The following is a 26,081-nucleotide window of genomic DNA, read 5'->3' on the forward strand; positions in this document are numbered from 1 at the left end:
CTTAGGAAATAAAATGTATTTACAACAAATCTTTCACATACATTGGTTTCAAATAAAAACAGACAGTAAATGATATAAATAAGTTCTATGGAAAATAAAACTTGTCTTACAAAAAATATATGCAATTTCTGTATACATTTTCTCACATTGGTGCTAATAACATCTATACTGTACAGTTTTGGTACATACAGTATCATTTACAGCCCTGTGTGAGTCAAACAACTTCCAGTCTGAAAACAACGACTCGCTCCAACGGAGTGTTAAAAACAACAAACTCCATTAACTGAAGCAACGCGGCAAAGAGAATTTCAGTGTTGACTCGGTGGCTTCCTGAAATGTCAGATACAGTGATGAGTATTTTCTATAGCAGGGAGCATGTATGGTTGTTTTCAGATTGGTAAGTCCAGTACCTAAAATAGGTGCTTGAAGAGCGAAGCTAAGTAGTGCACAGGCACTGACACATGGGTCACATAACAGTTTATATAGAGCCTACATACATTCGCTAACAAACGTGAAGTGAGCTACTTAGCTTACATTCTTAGGCACTGATAAAACACTTGACGAGAGCATCCCCTCTGCACGGCATCACCGGTTGAAGTGTGTCAGCAAAGAAAGGGAATGCACCTGCTCATTATTACAAATTAAAAAGTTCCAGATGATGTCTGAAGAAAGGATGCACCTTCAAGTATTTTAACAAAGCCTCAGCAGAAGTTGTACAGTAAAAAAAAGAAGACTGGACATCTAGACATTCATATTAAGAAGTCTTTCTGTGTTTGGGGCGTGTGTGTTTTCAGGGGCTGTTTTATCGAGTGCTGCTGTGGCCGAGTGTCCTGTAGAGGTGTGGCAGGTTTCCCCTGCACTGAGTCCTTTACTTTTGGTCCTTTAGAGGGCACAAGTGTCCGAGAATCAGAGCCAGGCTTTGAGGAAGAGCCTCGTGAGTCAATGTGGTGGTGGTGGCTCTTAGGCCGACTGTCTGTTAAGGAAAGAGCCAGAGTCTGGTGAGCCTCCATGGGCTTAAAGAGGTCAAAAGTGATGAGTGTCCGTGGTGGTTTGTGTTCTGGTGGAGCGGCACCAGAGGAAGGCTTCTTTTTCTCCTCTCTACTGTTCACGTCTTTCTCCTTTTTTCCCTCTTTTTTAATCTGGATGTTCACGGGTTTCGGAGTGCCGATCTTTCCATCTTCTCTCCCTGGCTTAGCGTGTGAGCTGGGCATGTTTCCATCTCTGTGCCCGCTCTTCTCCTTCTTCCCGTGTGAAGACTTGTGTTTGTGTGAGCTGGCGTCTCGGGCCTCCTCTCTGTGAGACCCACCCTTCTCTTTATCACTCCCCGTGTGCTCCTTCTCTCTCTTGACATGAGGTTGTGTCTTTGAGTCCCACTCCTTGGCCCACTTCTCGTCTCTCTGGGCAGGCAGGCCAGTGTGAGAGGCTTTGCTGCCCTCTTTTGTCAGCTCCTCTTCCTCTTTTTTCCTCACCTGTAGCACAGGCTGCGTCGATGTACTGCCCTCTCTGCCTCCATCAGTCTTACCTTTTTCCTGCTCTCTTCCTCTTTCCTTTTCTCTGTCCCTGTCTTTCCCTCTATCCTTTTTATCCCTCTCCTTGTCTTTACTCCTCTCTTTATCTTTCTTGTCCTTTTCTTTAACCCTCTCCTTTTCATCCTTCTCTCTCTTTCCTTTCTCTTTCTCCTTTTTGATTTGATGTGTGTTGTAAGTGCTCGTTATGCTTTCTTTAGTTTTCTCTTTTATTCCTTGAACTGGTGTCATTATCTTTTGATGCCTCTCTTCTTCCACATCATCCTCCTTCCTAACTTGTAGTGACTTTAAAGGTGTACTGTCCACTCCAGCCTCCTCCTGGCCCTTACGCTGTGTCTCTGCCCTCCCCTCCTCCTTCTCCCTCTCCTCAGTTTTCGACTCTGTTAGTGTGCTAGTGACTACATCTTCATCTCTTTCTTGTTTGATGGAAGGTAGGGACTGTGTCGTTAAAAGATCCTTCGTCTCAGCTCTGCTCTCTTGCTCTTCCTCCTTGAAAACCTGTGCCAGAGCTTGTGATTGAATTCCCTCGGCATCCTCATCCTCCTGCTTCATCACGATCTGTACATTAGGGGCACACTCTTCCTGGTCTTCGTCTTCCTCTTTAGTTTGAACTGTGACTTCCCTGGCACACTTCTCCTCCTCTTCCTCTTCGTCGCCATTCTCCTTCTCTTCGTGTTGGTGATATTGTTTGAGTCTGATGTGCCAGGCCAGACTGCAGACAGCAGACACAGTTTTGAACTGGTGGACGACTCCTCTGGGGATGAAGTAGATGTCATCGTGGTAGAGTTGGATTCGGGCGTATCGGATCCCCTCCCTCCTCAGCTGGTTCAGCTTAGCATCGTCGATCCACTGCACACACTGTGGAGGCACAACAGGGACAAACAAAGTTCAGTCATGTTCCATTTTTACACAGAAGAAGAAGAGAAGTGATTCTCATCTCGCTTCACACAGGGTAACAGTATCACATTGGGAAATTGTTCCATTCTAAACTAATTGGAGGCAACAAGACGTGATAGAGGTCAAAAAAAAGCTCTGCATTTCTTTTTGTACTCTGGGATACAGGACTTGACGTTAAAGCCACTTTGTGAAAATGATAAAGGCTTAAAACTAGTGCTGTCAGGCGATTAAAAAAATTAATCTAATTAATTACAGGATTTGTAATTAATTAATCTAATTAATCGCATTTTAATCTCATATCTGCTTAAGGTCCCAAAATAAAGAATTTGAATTCCAGGACATTAAAATTACATTAAAAGACATTAAAAAACATATAAAAATAAGGTGGGAATATAAACAACACATTTTTAGGTACCCTGAGGCATAAGGAACACATGAAAAAAGTTTTATGGTTCTATCTTTACAAAATCTGCACAGTCCTGCACCTAAGATAAGCTGATTTGATTTTTAGGACGGTTTTTGCTTCTGTCACATTTTTACTAAATGTGGACTCAATTTTCACTGCAATATAAACTTCTATACTTTTATGAGGTCAGGAGAACCAAGGCTAAAGGCTAAAAACTGTGAGGAACTATGTACAAAATATTTAATTCAAGTCTTTGATCAAAGAAAAGTGAAGTTTTTTCAGTTTAACATGCTCTGAACACACAAACTGTTGCTCATTGGTGCAGAGCAGCCCCAAGCTGAAACATGATACCAAGAAGATGGAAGCAAATTTTCAAAGAATTCTTTAGATTTAAATACAGGACAAATATCGATCATTCAGGGCTTGTTTAATGCAGTAAAGACTGTAGAATTATCAGTTTTTTACAGAATTGAGCTAGAGCAAACGGTTGATTTTTCTGCAGATTTTCAAAATGGGTGTGTGAATTAAAGAGATGTGGACGGCAGTCACAAATCACTCTCGCTTACCCCCGGTTTAAAGCATGTTGCTGACGTCAAGTGTGATACATTCAGGGACCGTCGGAAATTTGAAAATCTAATGAGAACACCACTTTTTCCAAGTAGAACAAACGGTTTGTAAATGCCAGACATTTGAAAATAAGTGCGTCTTTAACGCCCTGGGGGTTTGGCATCCAGATTAATCTGCGTTAATTTTTATAACGCGTTAATATGGGGTGTAATTAATTAATCTAATTAACGCATTAAAATGACAGCCTTACTTAAAACACAACTTTAAAAAACAACGTTTATACACTTTAAATGGGGCAAGTGTTACTGGGGAGTTACAGACAGCAGGTCAACGGGATTAAAGCCAAACATATACTTTTTAACAACAAAAATTCCAACACAAGCCACAGAAAAGCTTTTCTTATCCAGCGCATTGTAGACATTCACATGTTAGACAGTTATCACACAACCATGACAAATTGTGGAGTAGTAATAAAAAAGAATCCTTGTCACAAGAAGAGAGTAATTGTAGTTAGAAAATTAAGCTTTGTGGAGAACTCTGAGATCACAGAAGCAAGGGCATAAGAATTGTTACTCTGGGTGTGCATGCACGTCCAGCCATCAGCGATAAAAACTGACCGTTTGTACAAATGGTGAAAAAAATTAATGTGCAGCATGCCTGAGTCAGGTCAACGCCCAAACATATGGAATGAATATCCTATCTTAAATCAAGAGCATTTTAAACTGATTTGAGAGCAGTATTTTATTGATTTCATGCTCACATTTTGTGATATTGTCTCTCAAAACTCTGCTCTTGCGCTCAAATTTGCTCTGCGTGTGCTCAAACGGTCTCCTTGTGCTCAGTTATAATGCTGCGCGTGCTCAAACTGTGTCCTTGCGCTCGGATATAATGCTGCTCGCGCAGATTTCCTGCGCTCACACTCCGGTTCTTCCTCTCGCGATGAGGGAATTTTTGCTCACAGATCTCTGTCTGCGCTCGAATTTTTAGTGGATCAACCAATAGAAAGCCGACTAGTAATGACCAATCAGATTATCCCTGTTTGTTTATGGGTGTGTTTGCTGTTGTTCACGGAGTGTCACATACGGGCGGGCACTCTTTCAACCTGGTTTATCACCCCCTGACCTCCACTTTTAAACATTTTTGTTAAATATAATGACCATGACATGTAAACACATGTGACATAGACAACTTTAATACACTGAGTATTACTGAGACCCATTCAGAAATGCAGCCCACCTGAGACAGTGGAGGTTCATGAAGGTCCAGCTGCAGTCTCATTACCACATCTGGGAAATCTCCAGCGTGGAAACACACAACGTCTTTGGTGATTCGAGCAGGAGCATCACTGCTGTAAGACAACACATACAGATCTGTTTACTAATCACACCTACACACCAGGCTGTTTTTTTACACACAACAAGTGTACAATCAAAGCTTAATGAAGGATTTTCATTCCCAAAAATAGATTCACTCTGGTTAATGATATAACTATGGCTGTACTGGTTAGTAACTTTGTGTTTGTGCTCCCCTCTTAAATATTTCTAACTCTCTCAACAACAAAGAAAACTTGCTCAACCTACTCAGACTTTCCAAAACTGCTGGTGTATCCAGAGTAAAAACTGTGTGATGATGTTAAAAGACACTGCTGTGTACTCACTCCTCTCCGCAGCGCACAGCCTTCAGCACACCCACAGCAGCAGTAGTTTGTCTCTCAAACCCCTGACCAATGTGGTCAGCATGGGCTCTCGTCCGGTCCTCAAACAGCATCTCCCTGGGCTCACTGGCTCTGGGTAAGTACTGCAGGTTCTTTATTTCATTTGTGGACCTGAAACACATGCATTCACAGAAGTCAGTAACTGTTCAGTGATAGTTAAACACCCGTCTATGCAGACAAAGTTTAACGTGAGCTGACAGTGTTCGCTCCATCCTCGTGTTTGAGCCTTTTTTGATGAACATTACTTTTAAATTCTAACACCTGTACAGCCTCTAACATGAACCCACCTTTTTCTTTTGAAGGGTGACTTTGGCATGTCTGCCATCGGGATCATCTGTTCTCCAGGTCTGACCCACATGATGGGGCCATCGTCACTCTCTGTGGGGCTCTGCAGCCGCAGACTGGAAAAAGTTCCCCAAGGCAGAGTCCGCTATAGAAACAGGTTTAAGAGAAATGTTACCCAATGGATTACAGCCTTAGAAAAGAAACATGAGGAAGGAATTTACAGAAGGAGTGCAAGTATTTGTCAACAAAAGTCTATCGGTGTAAAAAAAATGTGTTTTCGTGCTGTTTGATGATGAGTGTTCATTTTCTGAAGGTGAGTCGCTTAAGAGTGAGACATCTTTCAGCTTTTCTCTCTATGCTGAATGTTTTGTAGTGCTTGAAAAATATTGACTGTGAAGTGACAGGTGAACAAAACAAAGCAACATCACAGGATTAAATGATGCAATGCCATCACCATGACATCAAAAAAAATCCTTCAGACTCAACGCTGCAAAGATCGATAAACCTGAGCTTGTTTTTCATGGGAACATGAGAGTATTGTGGGATCATTTGAGGCGAAGGTGCTGTCACATTCAGCTTAAAACTACAGACAAGCTGTATGAGTTTTACATTTTCATACTCACATGAAAACCTTTACCTAATAACACTTAATCTTTTCTTTTCCTTCTATTCTTTACTTCCTCCTCTCCTACGAAAAGCTGAGCTTTTATCGAGCTACTTGTTGATACTAAATCATTCCTCTCCATAAACTTAGGTCTTTATGGCATGTTTCAATTTTAAAAAAATATCATTTAATTAAAGAAATGACCACTAAATAAGAACCATTCAGCTATTATGCAGTTCAATACCAGTTTAGTCGTTTTATGAACAATTTAAAACACCAACTCGCATACTGACCTCTAGAAAAGGAGATTCCTCTAACATGTTGATGAACTCTGGGAAGTAATCTCCAACCTCTTCATCCACAGCCCCAACCAGACTGACCTGCCGCATGGCCCCGGCACGGTACGTTCCCTGGGAGTATGTCCGCTTCACCTGCAGGAAAAAAATTAAGACGAGTGGTCAGAGTCACAGGGTTTCAAAAGGTTTGTTCTTTGACACATCCACAGACGGTTTACAGACAACTATTTCAAACAGATGCAGAAAATGTAATATTATCAGTAAGTAGGCCTGTCACGATAACAAATTTTGCTAGACGATAATTTTCCAAAATATTTTTGCCGATAAACAATATTATTGTCAATATTATTTTGATTTTTTTCTACGAATTTTTTTTTTTACATTTTTCATTGATGTAATTATGATAATTGGGATAATAAAGTGAGTACACCATATCAAAAGCAAGAAACTTTAATTTCTTAAGAGTATTTAACTGTAATTAAAAGGTCAGGATCTTTTAAATAAAATAAATTAAACAAAAAATATAATAAATTTAACAAACAAGAAAAAGAAAAAAATACAATGAAAATGAAATGGACTCTCTTTTAGAAAAAATACATGTCAATGAAAATAATTAATACTAATCAAAAACAATAAAACATAGACCCTGTCTGTAAAGAAAAAACGAAACTCCAAGGAAAAAAAAACAATAAACACTGTAGCCTAAATAAAAGGGAGTTTATACAGTTCCTGAATTGTTTGTAACATGTACTTTTTCCCAGTCAATCCGTACTGTCTGTCAAACATTTTTAACATTTCTGGCTTTCAACCGTATTGAAGGGCTGCATTTCTTTGGCAATGTAGCTGTCTTTGAGCGCCCACCATTTGGCGCTTTTATTTCTATTTACTTTGCAGACCAAAAGCCTCAGTAAGAGCGGATTGTCAAAGAACAAAGCTCCGCTGCACCTCCCTCTTCTTCTTCTTCGTCGCCACTATTTTCAAACAAATCCTCAATACCCCTCAGGACGCTCGCTTCAGCTTTCTCCATGTGTACGCGCAAGCAGCCCCGTCGCAAAAGATGCCAAAGATCGCATTTTGGACAGATGCTCACTCCGCTATAAATCCACTATAGAACCTATGCACCCCAATGTTAGGAAAGATAGACGCAGTGAGCCATCTTCTCATTCAGCCTCTTTGGTCGAAAGAGAGGAGGAAAACAAACATGCATGAACGTATCAGTTTATCGAGGCTGGCAAACTTACCGAGGACGTTTTAATTTACCATTCGGTTAATCAATTTATTGATTATCGTGACAGGCCTATCAGTAAGGCTGGCACAGCTAATGGGATTCTCAAACTGAATTTTCAGTGTAAGAAAAGATGAGGGTCATTGTTGGGTTGCATAGGCAGTGGTTTACTGCATTCTTTCACTGCTTTCACTTGATCGAGTGACAATTATAACAACGAGAGACCTTGACCTGGCACAGTTCTCTTTTGCTGCCTTTCTTCCTCCTCCATCACAGTCCTTCCAAATTTGAATGTGCACATCTTTCTTTTTCAGCACTGACTTTAAATCATTGCTGTGCTTTTTGTTAATAACTATTTATGATTGTTGTCTGTCGACCAAATCTCTCCTTTGGGATATTGAAGCATCCTCTACACACAGCAAACTGCTGAGTGTCCTACATGTGGAGTAAACAGAGGCATGCAGTTAAAAAAAAAGTGTCTCTGTAGTTTGAAAATGAATCAGCTCTGAACTTTAACAAATAATTCAGACCTAAACAAGGACAGTTTGATGAAGTATGAGCACTCACACATGGTGCAACCAGGGATCATGCTCCCTCCATGCGTCCAGAAATGAGTGACAGTACAATTTTTTGTGGGGTAAGTTTTGATGTTCTCATCTGAAGTGTGTTTATTTCTGTTTACACGTAAACACTTGGATTGAAGTAGTGTAAAGAAAAAATGCTGCAGGATACAGAAGATGCAACTGGTAAAGATGTTAAATTAAGAACTAAAGCTCCTTGAAGGTTTGCGACACCTCCTGGAGGTAATAAGCTGAAACTGTGATACTGTTCATATTTCAGAAACTTGCATAAGCTGTGCAATAGACCACACATAAGACGTTTTTCCTCTGGGCCTTTGTGAAGGTGAGAAACAACTGGAATTATGAGAGTCGGTGTTACATTATGGAAAAAATAATCCTGTTACTCTGATGGATGTAAATGACCAGAAACCCTGAATCTTGATTTTTAATTATCATCTTTTTCAGCAGTGGTTCAACCATTTTAGAGTAGATTTGCATTACACAAGGATAATCTGTGTAATTTTTTTTAGATTGGGAAATTCATTCAAGCATTACTTAAGGTCTTTTTTTACACAGTCACATTTTGATCTCTATCAGCTTGTCATTACCTCCACGTAGGCGCTGACTCTGGCTGAAAGGAGCTGATGGCTACCTGGGATGTCATCTGACTACCTAAATAAAAGGTCCACCTACCAGGGGCCTCAACTGATTCATCAAAAATTCAACACTAACTCTGAAGGCATGACATATGAAGAAGACATGACAAGTAAAATGATTATGGTTACGGTGTACTTTGTGGATGCAAAAATGTCATCTGAGTGGGGGAAACACTGTTTTGAAGTTTTTGCGAACTCTTGACTCAGACACATTGTGCAAATCTAAGAACAAAGACAGCCATGAATCAACCCCTCACTCTGCCCAGACTTCACCAAACACTGATGGCACTGAAAAGAGCACCTTCCAAGTCAAACAATACGAAGCCCAAACTGGTTAACGTGAAAAAGTCTGTACTAAACAAACAACTTCTGCCCATTTTTGGCAGCTGAGAAGATCACAAAAAGAAAGCTGATATAATTTCTCACGAAGAAGCAGAGTACACTCATGAGGAACCCCCTGGAAACATCTCCTCACTGTGAGGGGTCTCTGACTTGAATAAATACGAAGTTAGCCGACCTAAATTTAAATGAACTCTTTCATGTTGAAAGAGTCTGAAGTAGAAACTGTGGGGGAGCGGCAGAACCAACATTATTTTTACACACTGCTTGGTGCATGAAGTATCCCATAAACTAATCTGTCACAAGTTGTGCTTTGCTGCCATGCCAAACAAGGCCAGGAGCAGTACAATAATAAAATAAAACTAATTTCAGGATTTTTTTAAATTCAGGTTAAGCTTTCTTTTATAGTGCTTGTACCTGTTTCAGTTAAGATTTTTGGTGAAAGATGTTTTCAGATAAATTAAGAGCCATCATCAGCAGAGGTCTCATCTTCAGCTAGAAGCACAAACTGGGAAACAGGACTAGTGAAAAAAACACAACGGCCAAAAACAAGGGTTTCTTAAAGGATACGTTCGGTTTATACAGCTTTTACATTGTTTATAGAATGAAGTAGCACAAAATACTCACCCAGAAGGCTTTCCTGATCCAAGCAGTGCTTCGGGAGATATTTAGATCCAAAATCGTGCAGCGGACGTCCGTGTAATAGGATCCATCGGGGCATAGACCCGCCGCTCCTAAAACGGCATTAATCATCCAAAAACTCTTGTTTTTCACCAATATTCCCTCATGGTCCGCTCCGGGTTAGTGCTCTGCTGCAGTCTAGTCCAGAGAGTACTGCGCATCCCAGACAGCGCTGTGTGGCTGTAATGACCTCTGAACTGACGAAGACTTTGTTTACGTTTGTCCCTCAAAGAAAGGTGTCAGCTCTCCAGAGAGTACTGCGCATACGCAGTACTCTCTGGACTAGACTGCAGCAGAGGACTAACCTGGAGCGGACCATGATGAAATATTGGTGAAAAACACAAGTTTTTGGATGATTAATGCAGTTTCAGGAGCAGCGCTGTCTATGCCCCAATGGATCCCATTATATGGACGTCTGCTGCATGATTTTGGACCTAAATATCTCCCGAAGCACTGCTTGGATCAGGAAAGCCTTCTGGGTGAGTATTTTGTGCTACTTCATTCTATGAACAATGTAAAAGCTGTATAAACCGAACTTATCCTTTAAATATAACACAGAGAAAAAAGATTCACAGATTCATAAAAAACATTTTAATGTTTTTAAACTGTGTTGCCAATATTCTCCCTTGTTTTAGTTCTAAATTAGAGTGTCCTGATAAAACCTTGTACAACACAATACTGACATTACAGCCCTGAGTATTGGCCGATTTCAACCCAAAATGACATCAGCACCAATCACACATGCTTTTGCTTGTTTTCTAGTGTGCAATGTCAGAAAAGGCTTGATAGGGTGTTGTCACTCAAACCCAATAATGAGGTTGGTTGTGCCACCATGGGAAACTTGTGCATGACAATTTCTGCACTCAGTTGCAACGTCTTTAAGATTTCAATAAAAAAAATACTGCCACATGGCCAACATCACTCCTACTCTTTGCTAATTTGTTAGCACCTTAGCACACGCTGTTGCTGTGATCATGTGGGCCCTGCTTTGATTGGAGTGCTTATATCTGAGGTGTTCAATGCAGTTTACTTTAATCTGATACCTGTTTTTTGTTTGCCGATATCGGACCAATATCTGACATCAATATCAGATCGAGACACCCCTCGTTATAAGTGACCCTCATATTAAATCATAAAGAAGGTTTTACAGCACATATTTTCTGTGTATATTATACCAAGGGTTATAACTTGAGCCAGGTCATTTTTCTAGTGTCAAAAACCTCCCTCACTTTACAACTGGACACACAATGTGCTCCCTTAAAGACAAATGGTTCTGTTCAGGTATCAGACAGCTGTAAGAAAATGGTTTCCCAACAACTATTATAAAATTAAAAATGATTTTATAAGCTTTAGTGTTTTTGTAATGTGGAGTTTCTCATGTAAAGCAGAGAGTTACATAGATACAGTTCAGCTTCACTCAGACACAGTCTCAGGTGAGGAGTTTGTCTTGTGTAAAAATCAGAGATCTGTAGCTTTGTGTTAAGTGTAGATGGCATCTTTATTTATGCTGTACAGTATGTTGCCTTCTAACTGGAAGTTGCTGGTAAAGCATCGGGAGCTGTGTCGAAAACAAGAAGATCTGCTTTGATTTTACAGTTTTCAGTGGTGGGTTTTGGAGGCAAGGAGCTCCAGGGTTGAGTTTATGTCAAAACCCTGAACACATCACCATGTTTGCAGTCAAAACTTTCATCAGGTTAATCCAAACTTTGTGCTCCTTACTGTCAAGTCTGCTCTCTTCTGTGCTAAAGGTTTCAGGTTTCTTTGCTGTTGTTGTGTAAGATACTGAGATCAGTCTTTTGATTTGTACAAACTGTAGCTTACCTGGCGTACATTTAAATATGTATTTCAAAGTGTGTGAACACTGTATAAAGACTTGTTACCATTAGAGTCTGTCATTTTGTGACATCAAGCAAACGTTGTAGTACCCAGCTATATGTAGCGCTATCGGCAGCCCGGTGCTTGGACGTATTGAGGCTAATGTGACACCAAGTAAACACTGTCAGTTTGAATGTAATTTAGTAGCAGTCTATATGTAGCGCAGATTTAGACCCGCAGCCCACTCTAAGACATGTCTGTAATGCGTAATGTTAGTGAATCCTGGTTATGTCCTGCCAGTTACCTACCAAACAGAGCTAACATAACCTTACTTTTCATTTTATTGATAGACTCTCAAGTTTGAACAGACCACTGCAGAATAACTGTAGCAGGTGGGTTGGAATGAACATATCACAAACAGTTTAGCCCCTGCGTTAGCCTTTAGCCCGTGCCCACTCTCTCGTTTCCCGCTTTCTTCTGCTCTTCTGCCCTTTTTCTGTCTGACAGTTAGGCTCCAGTGTCCACCATCACTACAAAATTAATCACAGAATTCATTTTCAAGCAGAGAAAAAAAAAGATCTCTAATCTTACCACTAAACTCCCGTCAGCCAGCGTGGTGTTGTCATAGAGACCTAGATGTGCTGTAATTCGAGAAGCTAAGAAGTAGTATTTTGAAATAACTTGTAACCTGTAATATTGGCGCTGATAATCGCATTTTAAAGTGTGGATTACAACCAGCGATAGATCTACAAGGGATTCTTTTGCAAGATCACTGCCCTTTTACAACACTTCTCTCAGATTTAGCGGTCTGTGTCCATGCACACAGCTTTTTTTGTTGGTCTGCGACTAGAAAAATCCTTTTGATATCTTTTCTCATATGATGGGGTTTTAGATTAGGACTAAGCACTTCATTGTTTGAAATTACCCAGGGAAACTTCTCTGTATTAAGGTGCAGAAAAAAAACACCTTATAGATTATTTATACTCACTGGAGATCTGCTGATGGAGAAGTAAAAGACAAACTGTTTATTACAATGGGCTGATGATGACCCGCGTTCATTTTTAACTTCTATGCTTGGGGAGCTGATTTGACTCAAAACCAAATCATGACAAAAAAAGTAAAAAGTTAACACTGAAGATTACACTCAGCTGCTGTCGCACTGTTACTAAGAGAAAATCTACGATAACTTATGGACGACCAAACTTTCTTCAGAAGAATCATCTGAGCCCGACATGAAAGCAGAACTCCAGCTGAAGGTGCAGCATCACTATCACCAGCATAAACAGCAGTTTTGTAATTTGTTGAGCTAAATGACAATACGACACACAATGCTGAAGACTACTGCTCTGTAAGACAACTAAATGCTGAAACACTTTGGATGCAGGGGAAAAAAAGAGATCAAAAAAGAGATCGCTTGAGGCAGGATGTAAAGCTCTCCTTACAACAGTCTGGACAAAGACTGACGCAAAAACTTCCAAATACTAAGACAGGCGTCGTTGTGTAGTTTCAGCTTGTGAGTCCGTGCATCTCACACTTTCAGACACTTTACACAATCTAAGTGGACATTTCAGCCTCCTCTAACACACGTAGCCATCTCACCAGTTGTTACCCATGAGGAAAAATTGTATTTAAAAAACGTACCTGAGAGTGGAAGTTGACCATGGTTGTCGTCTCTATGTCTTTCTTCCCAAGCACCTCCATCTTTACCGGCGCGTTGGGAAACTTGTAAGAGAAGTAGTCCAGGAAGTCTGGGAGGTAGGAAGCAGCTCCGTGGATGATACCCATCACAAAAGATGCAGCCTGGGTGTCATCCTCACTAAACGAAAGTGCCACAAACTCCTCGGCAAAACGCTGCATCTCAGCTGGGGACAAACAAGATAGCTGCTCGCTGTAGGCGTGCGCTACACTTGCTCCTCCATTGGCCTGTTGCTCGATGTGGATCAGCTGGCCAAACTCCAGACCAGGGAGGCCCGGTGGTGGGACGCAATGCAGCGGGGAGCTGTAGCTGAGCCGGTCCCTGACCATGGAAGTGATGGAGGCAGAGGTAGCAGCAGGATCCTGGTGGTGTTGTGTTGGTGATGCAGTTTGGAGTAGACTGCTGCTGTTGTTTCCATTCATTCGACTGAGAAACTCCGGTAGACCCAGGGAGACCCCTGAACACACTGTCTGACATGAGCGGTGATACATTTTGGGTCGACTGTGTCTGTCCTTCATCCGCTCGCCGTCTTTATGCTTCTTTTTCTTTTTCTTCTTCATCTTTTTCAGCAGGAGGTCTTCCTCTGAACCGGCTTTGGGCTTCTCCTTAGAGTCTGTGAAGACAGGTGAAAAAGTTTAGACTACTATACTTTGCATCATGTGAGACCTTACTTATGGAAGCAGAGATGGTTGTTTAAGATAATGGCTACTAATGCAAAAAAAAAAAGAATTGCCCAGTCTATTTATATTTTATATCTTTTAGAAACATTTTAAGTGAACACTTAATTTGAGTTAAGACTTTTTTTGTTTCTTTTTTGAATTATCTTGCTGCTGCTATTTGATTTGAGAAATGCTGCCAAACAGAATTTTGTTGTATTCTGTACAATGATAATAAAGCTTCTATCGATCTAATGGTAAAGATAATATTTGTTCTTCCAACACTTTGTTTAAATTGTGTACATTTTTCCAGCTTAGTTCTGCTTTTAAAAAAAAGTCAAACGTGGTCCACTGTCTTAGTGTAAAAAACATCTAAAAGACTTATGTTGATAACAGTTATTACCAATTAATATTAGAACAACTTTTTATCCAGTATAGGTAAATGATCAACGTTCCTCCTCATCCTTACCTTTCGGTGTGGAAATCATGTCTCCGTTTTCTCTTGCAATGTCATGTAAAGGTGGCACCCTATGATTTTTCCAGTCTTTACTCTTTTCCTTTTTCTTCTCCCTTTCTTTCTCCTTCACAGGGGGATCTGTAGTGAGGAGGTAGAAAAAGGTGAAACCCCGCTGCATCCATGCTGAGGAGCATAACTGACGAACAAACATTTCCACGTGTATATATCACTATCTGGGCCTAATAAACACATGGGGCCTTTAGTTGGACAAATTATATAATAATTTATAGAGAATATTAATGCATTAAAACATTGGGTAAAGTTTTAAATTTGAAAATGTAGCGGGTTTAACAGGGTGCTGTAGTGAGCAGGCTGGTAGTGGCTGTCCTACCTCTCTGTAGCATTTTCATGTCGCCGTTCTCGGTCTTTGTATGGCAGCTAGCTGGGCTCAATCTCTCCACACTAACGGCAGAGCTCCGCTGCGCCCCACTGCTTTTCTCCTTGTCTTTGTGCCGTTTTTCCTTAGCCTTTTTCATTTTCGGGGGCGAGGCGAGGAAGTTGCTGATTTTGAAGATTTTCCGTGCGGGAGTCACTGGCACCACGGCAGCGGTTGAGTGGCTCGCCTTGGCCGGGCCGAAACTCCATTTCGCTGGGCTGCCACAACTCTGCTTCCCGTTGTGTTTTTCCCCTGCGCACACCTCTCCGTTCAGTTTCCTGTGCTTCAGGCCCTTCTCCTCCACCCGGACCTTCTTAGGGGGCGGCGGGTAAATGTCGCTGGAAGACTGGGGTCGGCTCTCCGGTGGCCGTTTGGCTATCAAGGGTTTGGGGGAATTTGTTTTGCTGTTTGCTGCGAAATGCATGGAGTCCACGGCCTCGGCCATCTTGGAAGTTTCTATTTTTTACGGTCATACGTAACTGGTGCGCGAGAGCTAGGCCAGGGGCGGGGCCTGGTAAGTCACGTACGACGCACGGAGGAGGGAGAGCAGACAGGATTGTTTACAGCCTGCAGGACAACGAGCTGCACTGCACTGCTATAACTGAGCAGTCACACTGACAACATTACCATGAATATATAACGGTACAGGCCCACTGGCAGAGGGCAGCATTTACATGGATAGAAAATCAGTTTTAAATCCCCAGAATGAGTAAAAAGTACAGACATTTAAGATTCAGGATTGGACAACTCAAGTTGTTTAATTTTTTACATATTTGCTTGTTTCTTCACTTATCTATATGAGCATTGAGAATTATTGTCAGAAATACCTTCCTTCCTCTCCATTTATATTAGTTTTATCTTATCCAGATCGCCAATTTTTTTAGTTTGCGCTTGTACATCAGTACCCCATTTGTATTTGAACCTTCGTGACTCCACTTTATTTTTGGTCTCCCTCTTTCTTTTGTTTTTGTTCTGACAAACTATGGGGCTTTGGGTATTTTAGCATTAAATACATTCTCTTTATTCACAGAAGAGATTCTGTTTATTAACAGAACTAAAGATTCTATGCATTTAGGGGGAAATTGTGAATTCAATCTTAGTATGGACACAAGTCTTTGTCATCACTTGTATTAACAGCTTCTTGTAGTTCAAGTTTAATTTTTATCATAGCTAAAAAGTTGTATTTCTTTATATTTAGAATCACAAGTATTAGGATTCATATCTGGTGGGCATTTGAAAGATGTTGCAAATTTTGAGCAAGTGTGAAAATACTTTAGAGAACAGTGTCCATGAGAAGATACAGTGAAATCTATGGGTAAAATAAATATACAAAGTGAATTTGTGCCACTAATGTGCCACTGGGTGGCAGTACAGTTATAGAAATTTGTTATAAGGTATTTTATTCTGTGAAAACCATCTTGTCCAATGACCCCTAAAATATTTCACAACAAGGCCCAGTTAGTTTCTCCATTTTATTGCATCCAAGATCTGAGTACAATCATTTCTTGAGTCAACATTACATAATAGGATTACAGATGAATTGCTTTGTTTTTAAACATAATAAAAGTAATTGGTTTGTTATGACAGAAACAAGAAACAAGTCCAGAGAAGATTTGGAAAGTTGCATTTCTCTCAATTGTTCTGTCAAACAGCCCTTTCTCTCTCAGTCCACACCCATTTATTTACCTTTGTTTATATTTCAGCCACTGACAGGAAATTCTTAATCAGCTGGAGTAATAAAAAAAAGAGTACACATTGTTTATTAGCATTAACATCAGCCTACTCTCAAAGATAATAGTTCATTTCTTACAACTGCAACTGTTCTTTGGGTGAATGTGGGACTTAACACTGATGCTGGAACATTCACTGAGAAGAAAACATAGTTTACAGGGCAACATAGAGAGGGCTAGTTTTGTTTTTTGTTGCAGTAAGAAGAGAGATTATTCCTTTACAACACCTCAAGCTTCAGTATTTCTATTGTTCAAATTGAACCTAACAGTGTACAAAATTATTATAGATATTACCACTTGCCTAGCAACAATGATGTATGCTCTACAAGTGATCACACCCAAACGATACAACACAATATTACATAGATAAAAAATGTAAGAGTCAATTGACTGTATCGAGTATATATACTTTTTGATTGTGAATATGAGGATGGCTTCATTTCTAATGATGTAGTTTTATATTTTACCCAAGAGAACATCATTAACGCCTTCTAGTATTCAGATGGAAAAGTTGTTATTCAGACAAAATGTACTTTTCCAGTCTAATACCTCATTTATAACTGGCACAAAATAAGTACAGAAAAAATAAGTAGGTCAACAAATTTGAGTTTTAGCTATAAACTTAGTCACACCTCCCTGTGCATTTACATCCAATCCATCCACATGTTTCTTATTACCCACAGCTGGGAAAGACACAGACTGCAGCCCAAACCCAATCAGTATAAACATCAGGATATGATATAAAATAGAAACCTAATCTTGAATTCCTTTACGGCAAGTGTCTCTTAAGATAACTTATCCCCCCCAAAAATGCACATGCTCATATACCTAAAGTGACAGTGGTAAGTAACTGCTTCCTCATTGTGCCTGCTTTGCATTTCTTTTATTAAGGAAACGATTTTAAAATATGAATTTCAAACATAGTCTTGATAAATTCCAGGCTGTGGATCTGATATAAATTGACCTGACATTATCTGTGTTGGCTAGCTGTTGGAAATTCAGCCCAGATGTTAGAAACACTTGGTTTGCTTCATTTCTAAAAATCACTATCAATAACTAGACAGAGAAAAATCATTCCCACACATGACAAAGGAATGTATCAGTTACAGCAGATTTCAGGAATTGGCAAAGGATAATTCACTTGATTAGGAATTTGTGCATGAGTGTAAGAGCATTAGTGTGCATCTGTGTGTGTGACAGACGGAGTAAAAAGAAGAAAAGGAGTGATACTTTAAAAAACTGCAAACTGAACCATAGGATTAAGGAAAGAGATGTATCGTGTAACTGTATCTCCTGCTAAGTTGCTGTATGTTTATTGCCCTCAGTATAAAAAACAGCGAGTAGGTAGAGTGATATAGTTGAGGTGTGGTTGTACCTTCAGGCAGGCAGACTGAACGTGGTGTTATAACAGGCCGATCGGTGCCGGAGCAGAGAACTTTCTGGGTTCACTCCAGTTCCGTTGGAAATAGGATACTTATGCAAATAACAGACATGACCGACGACATTGGCTCCTCTGCCCAAAGTGGAGGGAGGTGAAGTGCTCTGCCAGGAAGCCCAGGCAGCGGAGCTGGATGGTCAGATGTTTGTTCTAGTCTGAATGGAAAAAAGCACAGTGTTTACATGATCTGGGACAGTGAGTGGGCTGAGCCAACACACCGGGGGAATTCAAAACACTGAATCCCAAGAGGGCACCCTGAGGAGAGAAAAACCTGCTGTCCATAAATGGGTAAAGAGTGAGGGGGTATTGCAGAGAACAATAGAGTGGCTCTCAGTGCACCGCTGATGGGAACATATTTTATTCATTCAGACTTGGTGTAAATCAACCCTGTTAACTTTTATCAACTGCAGTTATCAGTTTTGTTCCTCCAGCTGCCCCGGCAGCAGGTAAGCTTGTTGTGGCTAAGCAGTGACTCTCTGAGGTTTAAGTTGGTCTGTGCTATGAAGATCTGGCTTTGATAATGAATCGTTATGTCCTGGTGTGCAGACAGGAGTCTCTCGAGAGTGTAAACATTTCTCTAATACTATTTGTAGGCTGATGAAGTGCCGAATGGATTGTGAAAGTGGAATGGATAGTTTTTCCTAGTTTTTATCCTGCCAACAGCTGCCAAATGTCAAATGAGCTCATTACTGCATTAGCACAGAGTGAGGAGGAGGGGGCGGACCTGTTTGGTAGAGTCATGCAAAGCTGGTTTGGACAGATAGATAGACACGCAGCTATATTAATCTTGATATGCAAGAGTAAAAAGTCACTCTGAAACATTGTGCAGCCTCTTTTCCAAAGTTCAAGAGAAGTTTCTGCAAACAGAAGCACTTAAAGATGTTCCGCCCTGATGATGTATTGTTTTTACAGACTTGACAATGTGCTTGCAGGCCAGTGCTGTATTAAGGAGAGCTGTTTTCCTCTACCTTTTTTCCTTCCTAACCTGATGCTTCCCACAGTCCTCACGCCAAACAAATGGTTTCCTTTGTCACAATAAAAAGCCAGCTGAGAAATCTCTCCGGTTTCGTGCAGAACAAAGAGCAGGAGACTTAGACCAAAAAAAAAGCACAAGGTTCATGTTTCTTTGCAGTTTAAAAACAAGACAACTCAAGTTGTCTAACATGAGTTTGAAGTGGAAAAAAATCTGAACAGGCTGGCATTGTGTGCCATCACTCATATCTCATATCCTATGGTGGGACTGACATTTACGCCCCCAGTCTGACAAACTGAAGCCTCATTATCTAAACTCCCTGCCTGGCAGATGCCTCATTTAGCTCATGTGACTGTGTTTTTCTCTTTTTTTCCTGACTATATGTAGGCATGATGAATTAACCCAGAAGCAGAACTGTGGATAAACGGCGAGTCCGCACACAGCCAGATTGCCTCACCAGTTCAAGCACTTGTTAAGGATTAGGACCGTCTGCATTAAAGTCAAAAACACATGAGAAATGCTTCTCCCCCGGCATTGCATTTGAATGAAGCAGCCTTGGACAAATCGGACATTCCTGACTTTCATTACTTTGAAGCTGCAGTAAACCAAGCAACTTACAGCAGAATGAAATACAGTATGTCCTCAAAAATCTGCGTAACAAACTCTTGGCCCGAATGCTGCAGCTGATATTTGGCCTTAAATGCAGATTATGACCCAACTCATCTGTCACTCACATGTTTGTTGACCCACGCACAGGAAACTTTGGAAGTGGCTGCCAAAGCGACTGCGACACACATGAGAATTCACGGGCGTGATGCAGCAGTATTGAGTGATGATGCATCCCAAATGGTTTTTATCAAGTGATGTGATTACTGTGACGATACTCTGGAATGTAAGAAGAGGATTACAAAAAGACACCAAGCCTTCATATTGTTTATGCTCTCTCATGACAGATTAAAAACTGTCACAAGTAAATCAACGTGAGTTTAAAAGTACAAATATTATGACATTTCCTCACGTCTCATTCTTATCTATGTCCATCACCCACTCAGCTGACAAATATATCCACACATCCCTCTTTATGCTCTTTGTTTTTTTATGACACCTGTTTCCCTCTCAAAACTTCTCGCCCCTCATTTCTATCGCAGACTCTCTTTCCACCAACGGCTCCATCAGTCCCTGCTCCCTCCTCTTCTCCCTCCCACCTCCTCTCCTCCTCTCACTGTCACTGCGCTTCTCAAACTGAGGTGGGTCTTTTTAACACTCTTCCACACCTCTCTTGTACTCTTTTACTGTCAGGACGTGATGAGGTTAACAGCCCTGAGCGTATGTGGGACCCTGCTGGCCTTCTTCAGCCTCTTCTGGACCACGGCAGACTCTGAAGAAGGAGACCTCCTGGGGGATCATGAATTTGGGCCCTGTGCTGCAACTCTGAGACCTAAGGGGCCATGCGGACAGGATCAGGATGGGAGCACATGCCCATATCTACTCAGTCTGCCCCCACTGACTTTCCACTTCCCAAAGCAGCTCAGAGAGCTGGAGAAGATCGTGGAAGATCTGCAGGAGCTGAAGGACAATGTGGATCAACTGAGGAAGATGTGCGCAGATTGTACAGTAAGCCAAACTGAGAGAGAATGTGGGAGGCAGAGAGAAAGTGAATACTATGATGTGAATGAGGGAACTGGTGGACATATGGTTGAGAAGAACTGGCTGAATGAGAGAAACCCTGAGAGACTAAAAAATGTCAGTCTGGGGTGTGGGACAGACAGGGCAGAAAATATAGGGAGAGATGCTGACATTGACTCTGAAAAAAGAAAAAAGTTGGAGGAGGAAGAGAGAAATAAATGGGACGCAGAAAGAGGGAGTGATAAAAAAGTCGTAAAAGATAATGAGAAAGAAGTGGCAGAAAAAGATGGAAAAACTCAGACAGATGAGGCAAAAGGAAAGGACAAACCAGGACAGCCGAAGGGGCCAACAAGCAGCAAAAATGAGAGACCAGGGGACGTGGGGAATAAAAAAGTTGTTGATAAATATAACAGAAAGACTGTGACAGACATGAGTAAAGAAAAAAATGAAAAAGAGAATTCAAAAGCTAATCCGGAGGGTACACTGGAGAGAGGTACAGAGGTGTTGATAACAAGAAATATAAAAAACAAGGAGAAAATTGAAGACAGTGAGCATTACGTGTGGCGGGATGAGACAAAGGAAACAGGCGAAAGGACCCAAACTGAAGAGGACAGGGGCAGTGATGGAATAAAGATGTCTGAGGGCCGCAACGAGCATACTAATAAGGAGCGAAAGCAGCACAGGGAGGAGAGGAGAAAGGAAATGGAAAAGGGAATAAAAGTGGAGCGAAATAATGAGAAACCAAAACAGACTGAAAGCATTGGGCGTGCAGAAAAAGAGAGGACTATAAAAGAGGGGGCAGTGGAGGAGGACAGAGAAATGGGAAAGGAGATCAAAACAGAAGGAGAAAAAACAGTCCAAAGTTTACAGAGAGACGGCGGCGGAGAATTAGAGTCAAGCAAGTCAACCGAGGGGACAGACTTAGTTTCCATCAGTCCGACTGACTCTATCATTAGTGCAGCTCCGAGGCACGACTCCATGGACTTGAATGAAGCTATAACCATTACATCATCCCTTCCACCTCCTCCTGTGTCAAGCTCCACTCCACATCTGATCACAGATGTCGATCAAGGCAAGAAAGGAACTGCTGGTGGACCAACTCGAAGCACAGGCTTTAGAGCAGGTGATTTTCCCAAACAGCCAAGCCCTGAAGCAGAGGCAGGCTTGAGCTCAACAACACGCACAGAGGGTGGCCCCCGACAGCAAAGGCCCAGCATCCCTACCTGGTCCACCTCTACAACCAGCACACAGCTTGGATCAGGCTACGAGGCCTGGGTTAGATCAACAACTACACCCACCGCAGCTCCTCATCAGAGTTTATACACGACCACATCACCAAGAGTCTCAGACCGCAGCGGCTGGGCAGCTAAAAGAAACACCAGCTCCAATGCCAAGACTGGTGTAAAACCTTTACCAGGACAAGCACCAAAACCCAGTGGAAGAATTAAACCTGAAGCAGATCAGAGGCCTAAACATCCAAAGAATACTTATAAACCTGACCAGGCCCTTCTGCCTGACAAATCAATAAAAACAGACCAGAAGAAGAAGCCTTATCAAAAACCAACAACTGACCAGAAAACTAAAACTGGCAAAGACCCTGTGCGGGTTCATCCACAAAAACCTGAACAGACACCTTCACCTGGTGACTTACCCACTGATGACTTACCCACTGATGAAGATCTGCCAAATATTCAGATGCCAAAACATAACCGTGAAAATACAACTGATGGAAACCGAATACCTCCCAAAAAAACAAAAACTCATCCGAAGTCTTTGTCTCCTGTCCTAACACCCACTTCTGATCAGAGACCTGGGACTGAAAACACAACTGGTTCTCACAAAGACCCTTTGACTGACCAAGACCTTCCAAGTGTGGTTCAAATTGTTGATCATACCCTACAACCAGACCAAAAACTGGTTCACCCAACAAAATCTGACAAACCTGAACAAAATCAGAAACCTCGCACAAAAACAGAAAGAGAAGAAAAAACAGAAAAAGAACCTGAAAGAAGTAAAACAACAAGCTTCATACCTAATACTCACCAAACACCTTTGAAAAAATCAACAGGGGGTTCAGATGAAGATCCTTTGCCTGGAACAAGAACTATCAAAGACTCTACACAGGGGAAAACACCTGATCGCTCTCCAATCAAACCATCCACTCAGAGGCCAAAACCCAGCCAGAAGATCCCGAAAATAAACCAAAAGCCTAAACCTGGACAAGCATCTAAACCAAACCCTAAAAATCCAAAGTTTGTAACAGGCCAAAAGACCAAACCAAACGTGAAGCCGAAACCTGATCAAACACAAACCAATCGTGGGGTTAAAACCTCTCCACCCGACCAAATGCCCAACCTTGGCATTAAAAACTTGTCTGAAGGAAACAAAACTTCATCACAGAGCACACCCCAAAGATACAGGATACCAACCAGACCTACAGTCAAGCCCAGAGAAACACCTGCTGGAAAGCCAAAACCAGCAGCACAACCAAAGCAAAGTTCACAAATCCAAACAGATCCTCCTAAAATCAGTGGGGCTTTTACAGACCCCGTCCAAAACTCTCAAACTGACCTTCCCCCAGCATCTGGCCATGGAGGGCCTCATTCCCCAGTAGACACAAAACTGAAACTCAAGAACCAAGACCACAGCATTAAAACTACCACCAGAGATCCAAAGACCTCCAACAGCTTTAAGACTGAGCCCTTGCCTCGCCTTCAGTCTCACCCTGAGGGTTTTACGATGAGTCCAAACAGCAGGATCGCATCTGATCTGGGGCCAAAAACAGTCAGTCAACTACCACCGATTGAAATGACAACAAGACTAAATAAGATCATGCATGGGATCCTTCCAAGTGTTGTCACTAGCACTGGTCCAGGATCTGCACAGCCAAATCAAGCTTCAAAAGCTGATTCCAGCCAAAAGACCATGCAAGAAACAGCACCCAGACCAACTCCAGATCCAGACAAGACGATAATCCCAGGCCCTTCCACCACCACTCAAACTACTTCTACAACCACCTCTGATCTCAGGTCAACAACCCCAGCCACCTCTGCCTCAGAGTACCCCGCTGATGAGTCTACCACCCCGAGTGCACGAGAGCTTCGTGTGAAGATCAACCAGGTGGCTGCTTTCCTCAACAACAGCCAAAGTCCCAATAAAAGACCACCAGACAGGCGAACAACAGAGCTCCCTGAGGACAGCAGCAGGTCTGCCAGGACAGACGGGAAACGACCAACACTGATACGGTCCAGAGGCAAGAGAGACAATTTCTTACATATTCAATCATTTTTATGCTTTGGGCTCAGAACTGCATGCAGGGGCTGTATTTTACAGACAAAGCTTTTATCTAATTAAACAGTTTCTTTTCCTTCTTAACATTTACTGTCACTACAATACCACACTTCTTTTAAATTTACAACCAAGCGCACAAAATCTTTTATATGTTGCTCAAATAACATCTCAGTAATCAGGTACAGAGAAAGCTGTGGGGTGTTGTGCATCAGTATCTGGGCAATTATAACTGCATTTAAAAAATGCACTTAAAGGATTTGAAGCAAGAGGACCACACTGTAAGAACTGATGATCCTCACAGACTATAAATCATACTATGATTGTGTGGTCTGACAACATCTTTGTCCCATACTTCAAAACTAAAAGGGTAATTTGGGTCTTCTGCAAAAGCATGTGGCTGCATGGGCGTTGTTATCAATAATGAAACCACAACTATGTATTGTGTACAGCCTCAAAGCATCTTTCAGTGGAGGGAGACTATGATGAGAGACTGATTTGGACTTTGATTAATTGCATAGATTTTTAATTTTAAATGTGGCTTTATATGATTAATATAAATGTGACACTTTCATGTTTACTTATCATGTTATAGGCAGGATCATTCTCTCTCAAATTAATGTCTTCTATCTTATTCATTTATGTGTTTTTTAAAATTACTAAAACAATTACCAGAAAGACCGATAAGCAGTTTTCTTGTGTATTTAATCATTATATAGTATTATGACCACTTATGTCTTATCTTTCAAACAGATTCTCATTCACATGCTATCCCTTCTCTGGAGGTCCACTATTAAGAGCTGCCAAAACACTAAACCTTTTATGGTGGAAAAGTAGTTTAGCATTGGCATGTTGCACTAGTGACCTCATTTCACAGCTTCACGCAGCTGCAGGATGACCATTTCACCTGCCAGTTCAGGACTTTGGTTTAATTACTCTGTGGAGTAAGTTTACAAAAAGGGATGATTCTCGTCTTTTTTTTCTTACCCGTAGTTAAAATGTTGAGGAGAGACTGCTCCGACCACCTGCTCAGAGGGAGTACAGAAAGTGGAGTGTACGTGGTGACTCCTGACCTCCGCAGTAGGAGTTTCCCGGTCTTCTGTGACATGGAGCAGGAGGATGGAGGGTGGACGCTCCTGCAGCGCCGTCAGGACGGCAGCGTGAGCTTCAACCGTACCTGGGCGGAGTACCGGTCAGGCTTTGGTGAGCTAAACGGAGGGGAGTTTTGGCTTGGCAACAATATGATCCACCTGCTGACCCGGGACCGAGACATGGTTCTGCGGGTTGAGCTGGAGGACTTCAACGGGGTGGTGGAGTATGCAGAGTACGAGCACTTCCGGGTGGCGAGTGAACGGATGCGCTTCAGGCTGACAGTAGGAGGGTACTCAGGTACAGCAGGTGATGCTCTCGTCTTCAGCAAAACGTATAACCACAACAACAGGGCGTTCACAACACCGGACAGAGATCATGACCGGTATCCATCCGGGAACTGTGGAGCCTACTACAGCTCTGGTTGGTGGTTCGATGCCTGCATGGCTGCAAACCTGAATGGGAGATACTATGTTGGAAAGTACAAAGGAGTCCGGGATGGGATTTTCTGGGGAACATGGCATAACATATCCACAGAATATTATCCCACGAATGACAGGCAGTCATTTAAAACAGTCAGGATGATGATCAGACCAAAAGGCTTTACGATATGAGCTGGGCTCTGAGGGGCATGAAGAATGAGAAAAAAACACAAAAGTCAAACTACTACTTTCAGCAATAAGCTCTTTAACTCCAGTAGCTATACCATCCACACAACTATGTCATACTGTTCTCACAAAGCTGATGGCCTGTTTCATTCTGCAATACTATTTTATTTATCTCACAATATGTAAGGATGTACATAGTAATAAAGTTAATGCCCTGATTGCACACTTTCATTTTTCCATGACTTTTTTAAAAAGTATTTTTTCACAAGTTCAAGTTTTTCAGTGGAAGATGCCCTGAGACAAAAGAGGGAACCATATGAGCAAAATAATCTAATTCAAGAAACCTGTTGGGTACGTTTTGAGAAAGAAAGAGATTATTTTATTAGCCAAAGGACTGGAAAAAATGGCAATTGTCCTGGACTATTTCGGATGTTTCATAATTGTAATTTACATTTTTTGTTAAGATGAATAAAATTGATGGATGAATATGTTTTGGACTTCCCTGTCTGTCTC

The 26,081-nt window shown here is 41.5% G+C and overlaps 2 protein-coding genes across 2 annotated transcripts; one reads left to right on the forward strand and one right to left on the reverse strand.

Moving 5' to 3' along the window:
- Nucleotides 1-73: 73 nt before the first annotated feature.
- Nucleotides 74-15,401, reverse strand: LOC141796366 (lysine-specific demethylase RSBN1L-like). The gene is made up of 8 exons (XM_074677427.1): nucleotides 14,772-15,401; nucleotides 14,393-14,518; nucleotides 13,213-13,880; nucleotides 6,293-6,430; nucleotides 5,398-5,540; nucleotides 5,054-5,221; nucleotides 4,633-4,744; nucleotides 74-2,384 (listed from the first exon to the last, which is right to left on the reverse strand). The coding sequence occupies exons 1-8, from the start codon at nucleotides 15,259-15,261 to the stop codon at nucleotides 750-752; spliced, it is 3,480 nt and encodes a 1,159-aa protein (XP_074533528.1). The 5' UTR covers nucleotides 15,262-15,401; the 3' UTR covers nucleotides 74-749.
- A 2,804-nt stretch (nucleotides 15,402-18,205) lies between these two features.
- On the forward strand, nucleotides 18,206-26,039 carry LOC141797087 (uncharacterized). Its single transcript, XM_074678499.1, has 3 exons — nucleotides 18,206-18,430; nucleotides 20,257-23,836; nucleotides 24,865-26,039. The coding sequence occupies exons 2-3, from the start codon at nucleotides 20,263-20,265 to the stop codon at nucleotides 25,572-25,574; spliced, it is 4,284 nt and encodes a 1,427-aa protein (XP_074534600.1). The 5' UTR covers nucleotides 18,206-18,430; nucleotides 20,257-20,262; the 3' UTR covers nucleotides 25,575-26,039.
- Nucleotides 26,040-26,081: the final 42 nt, after the last annotated feature.

The sequence above is a fragment of the Halichoeres trimaculatus genome, unplaced genomic scaffold, assembly GCF_033239565.1.
Source record: "Halichoeres trimaculatus isolate MK-OKI-2021-1 unplaced genomic scaffold, fHalTri1.1 fHalTri1_scaffold_10, whole genome shotgun sequence".
Taxonomy (NCBI): domain Eukaryota; kingdom Metazoa; phylum Chordata; class Actinopteri; order Labriformes; family Labridae; genus Halichoeres; species Halichoeres trimaculatus.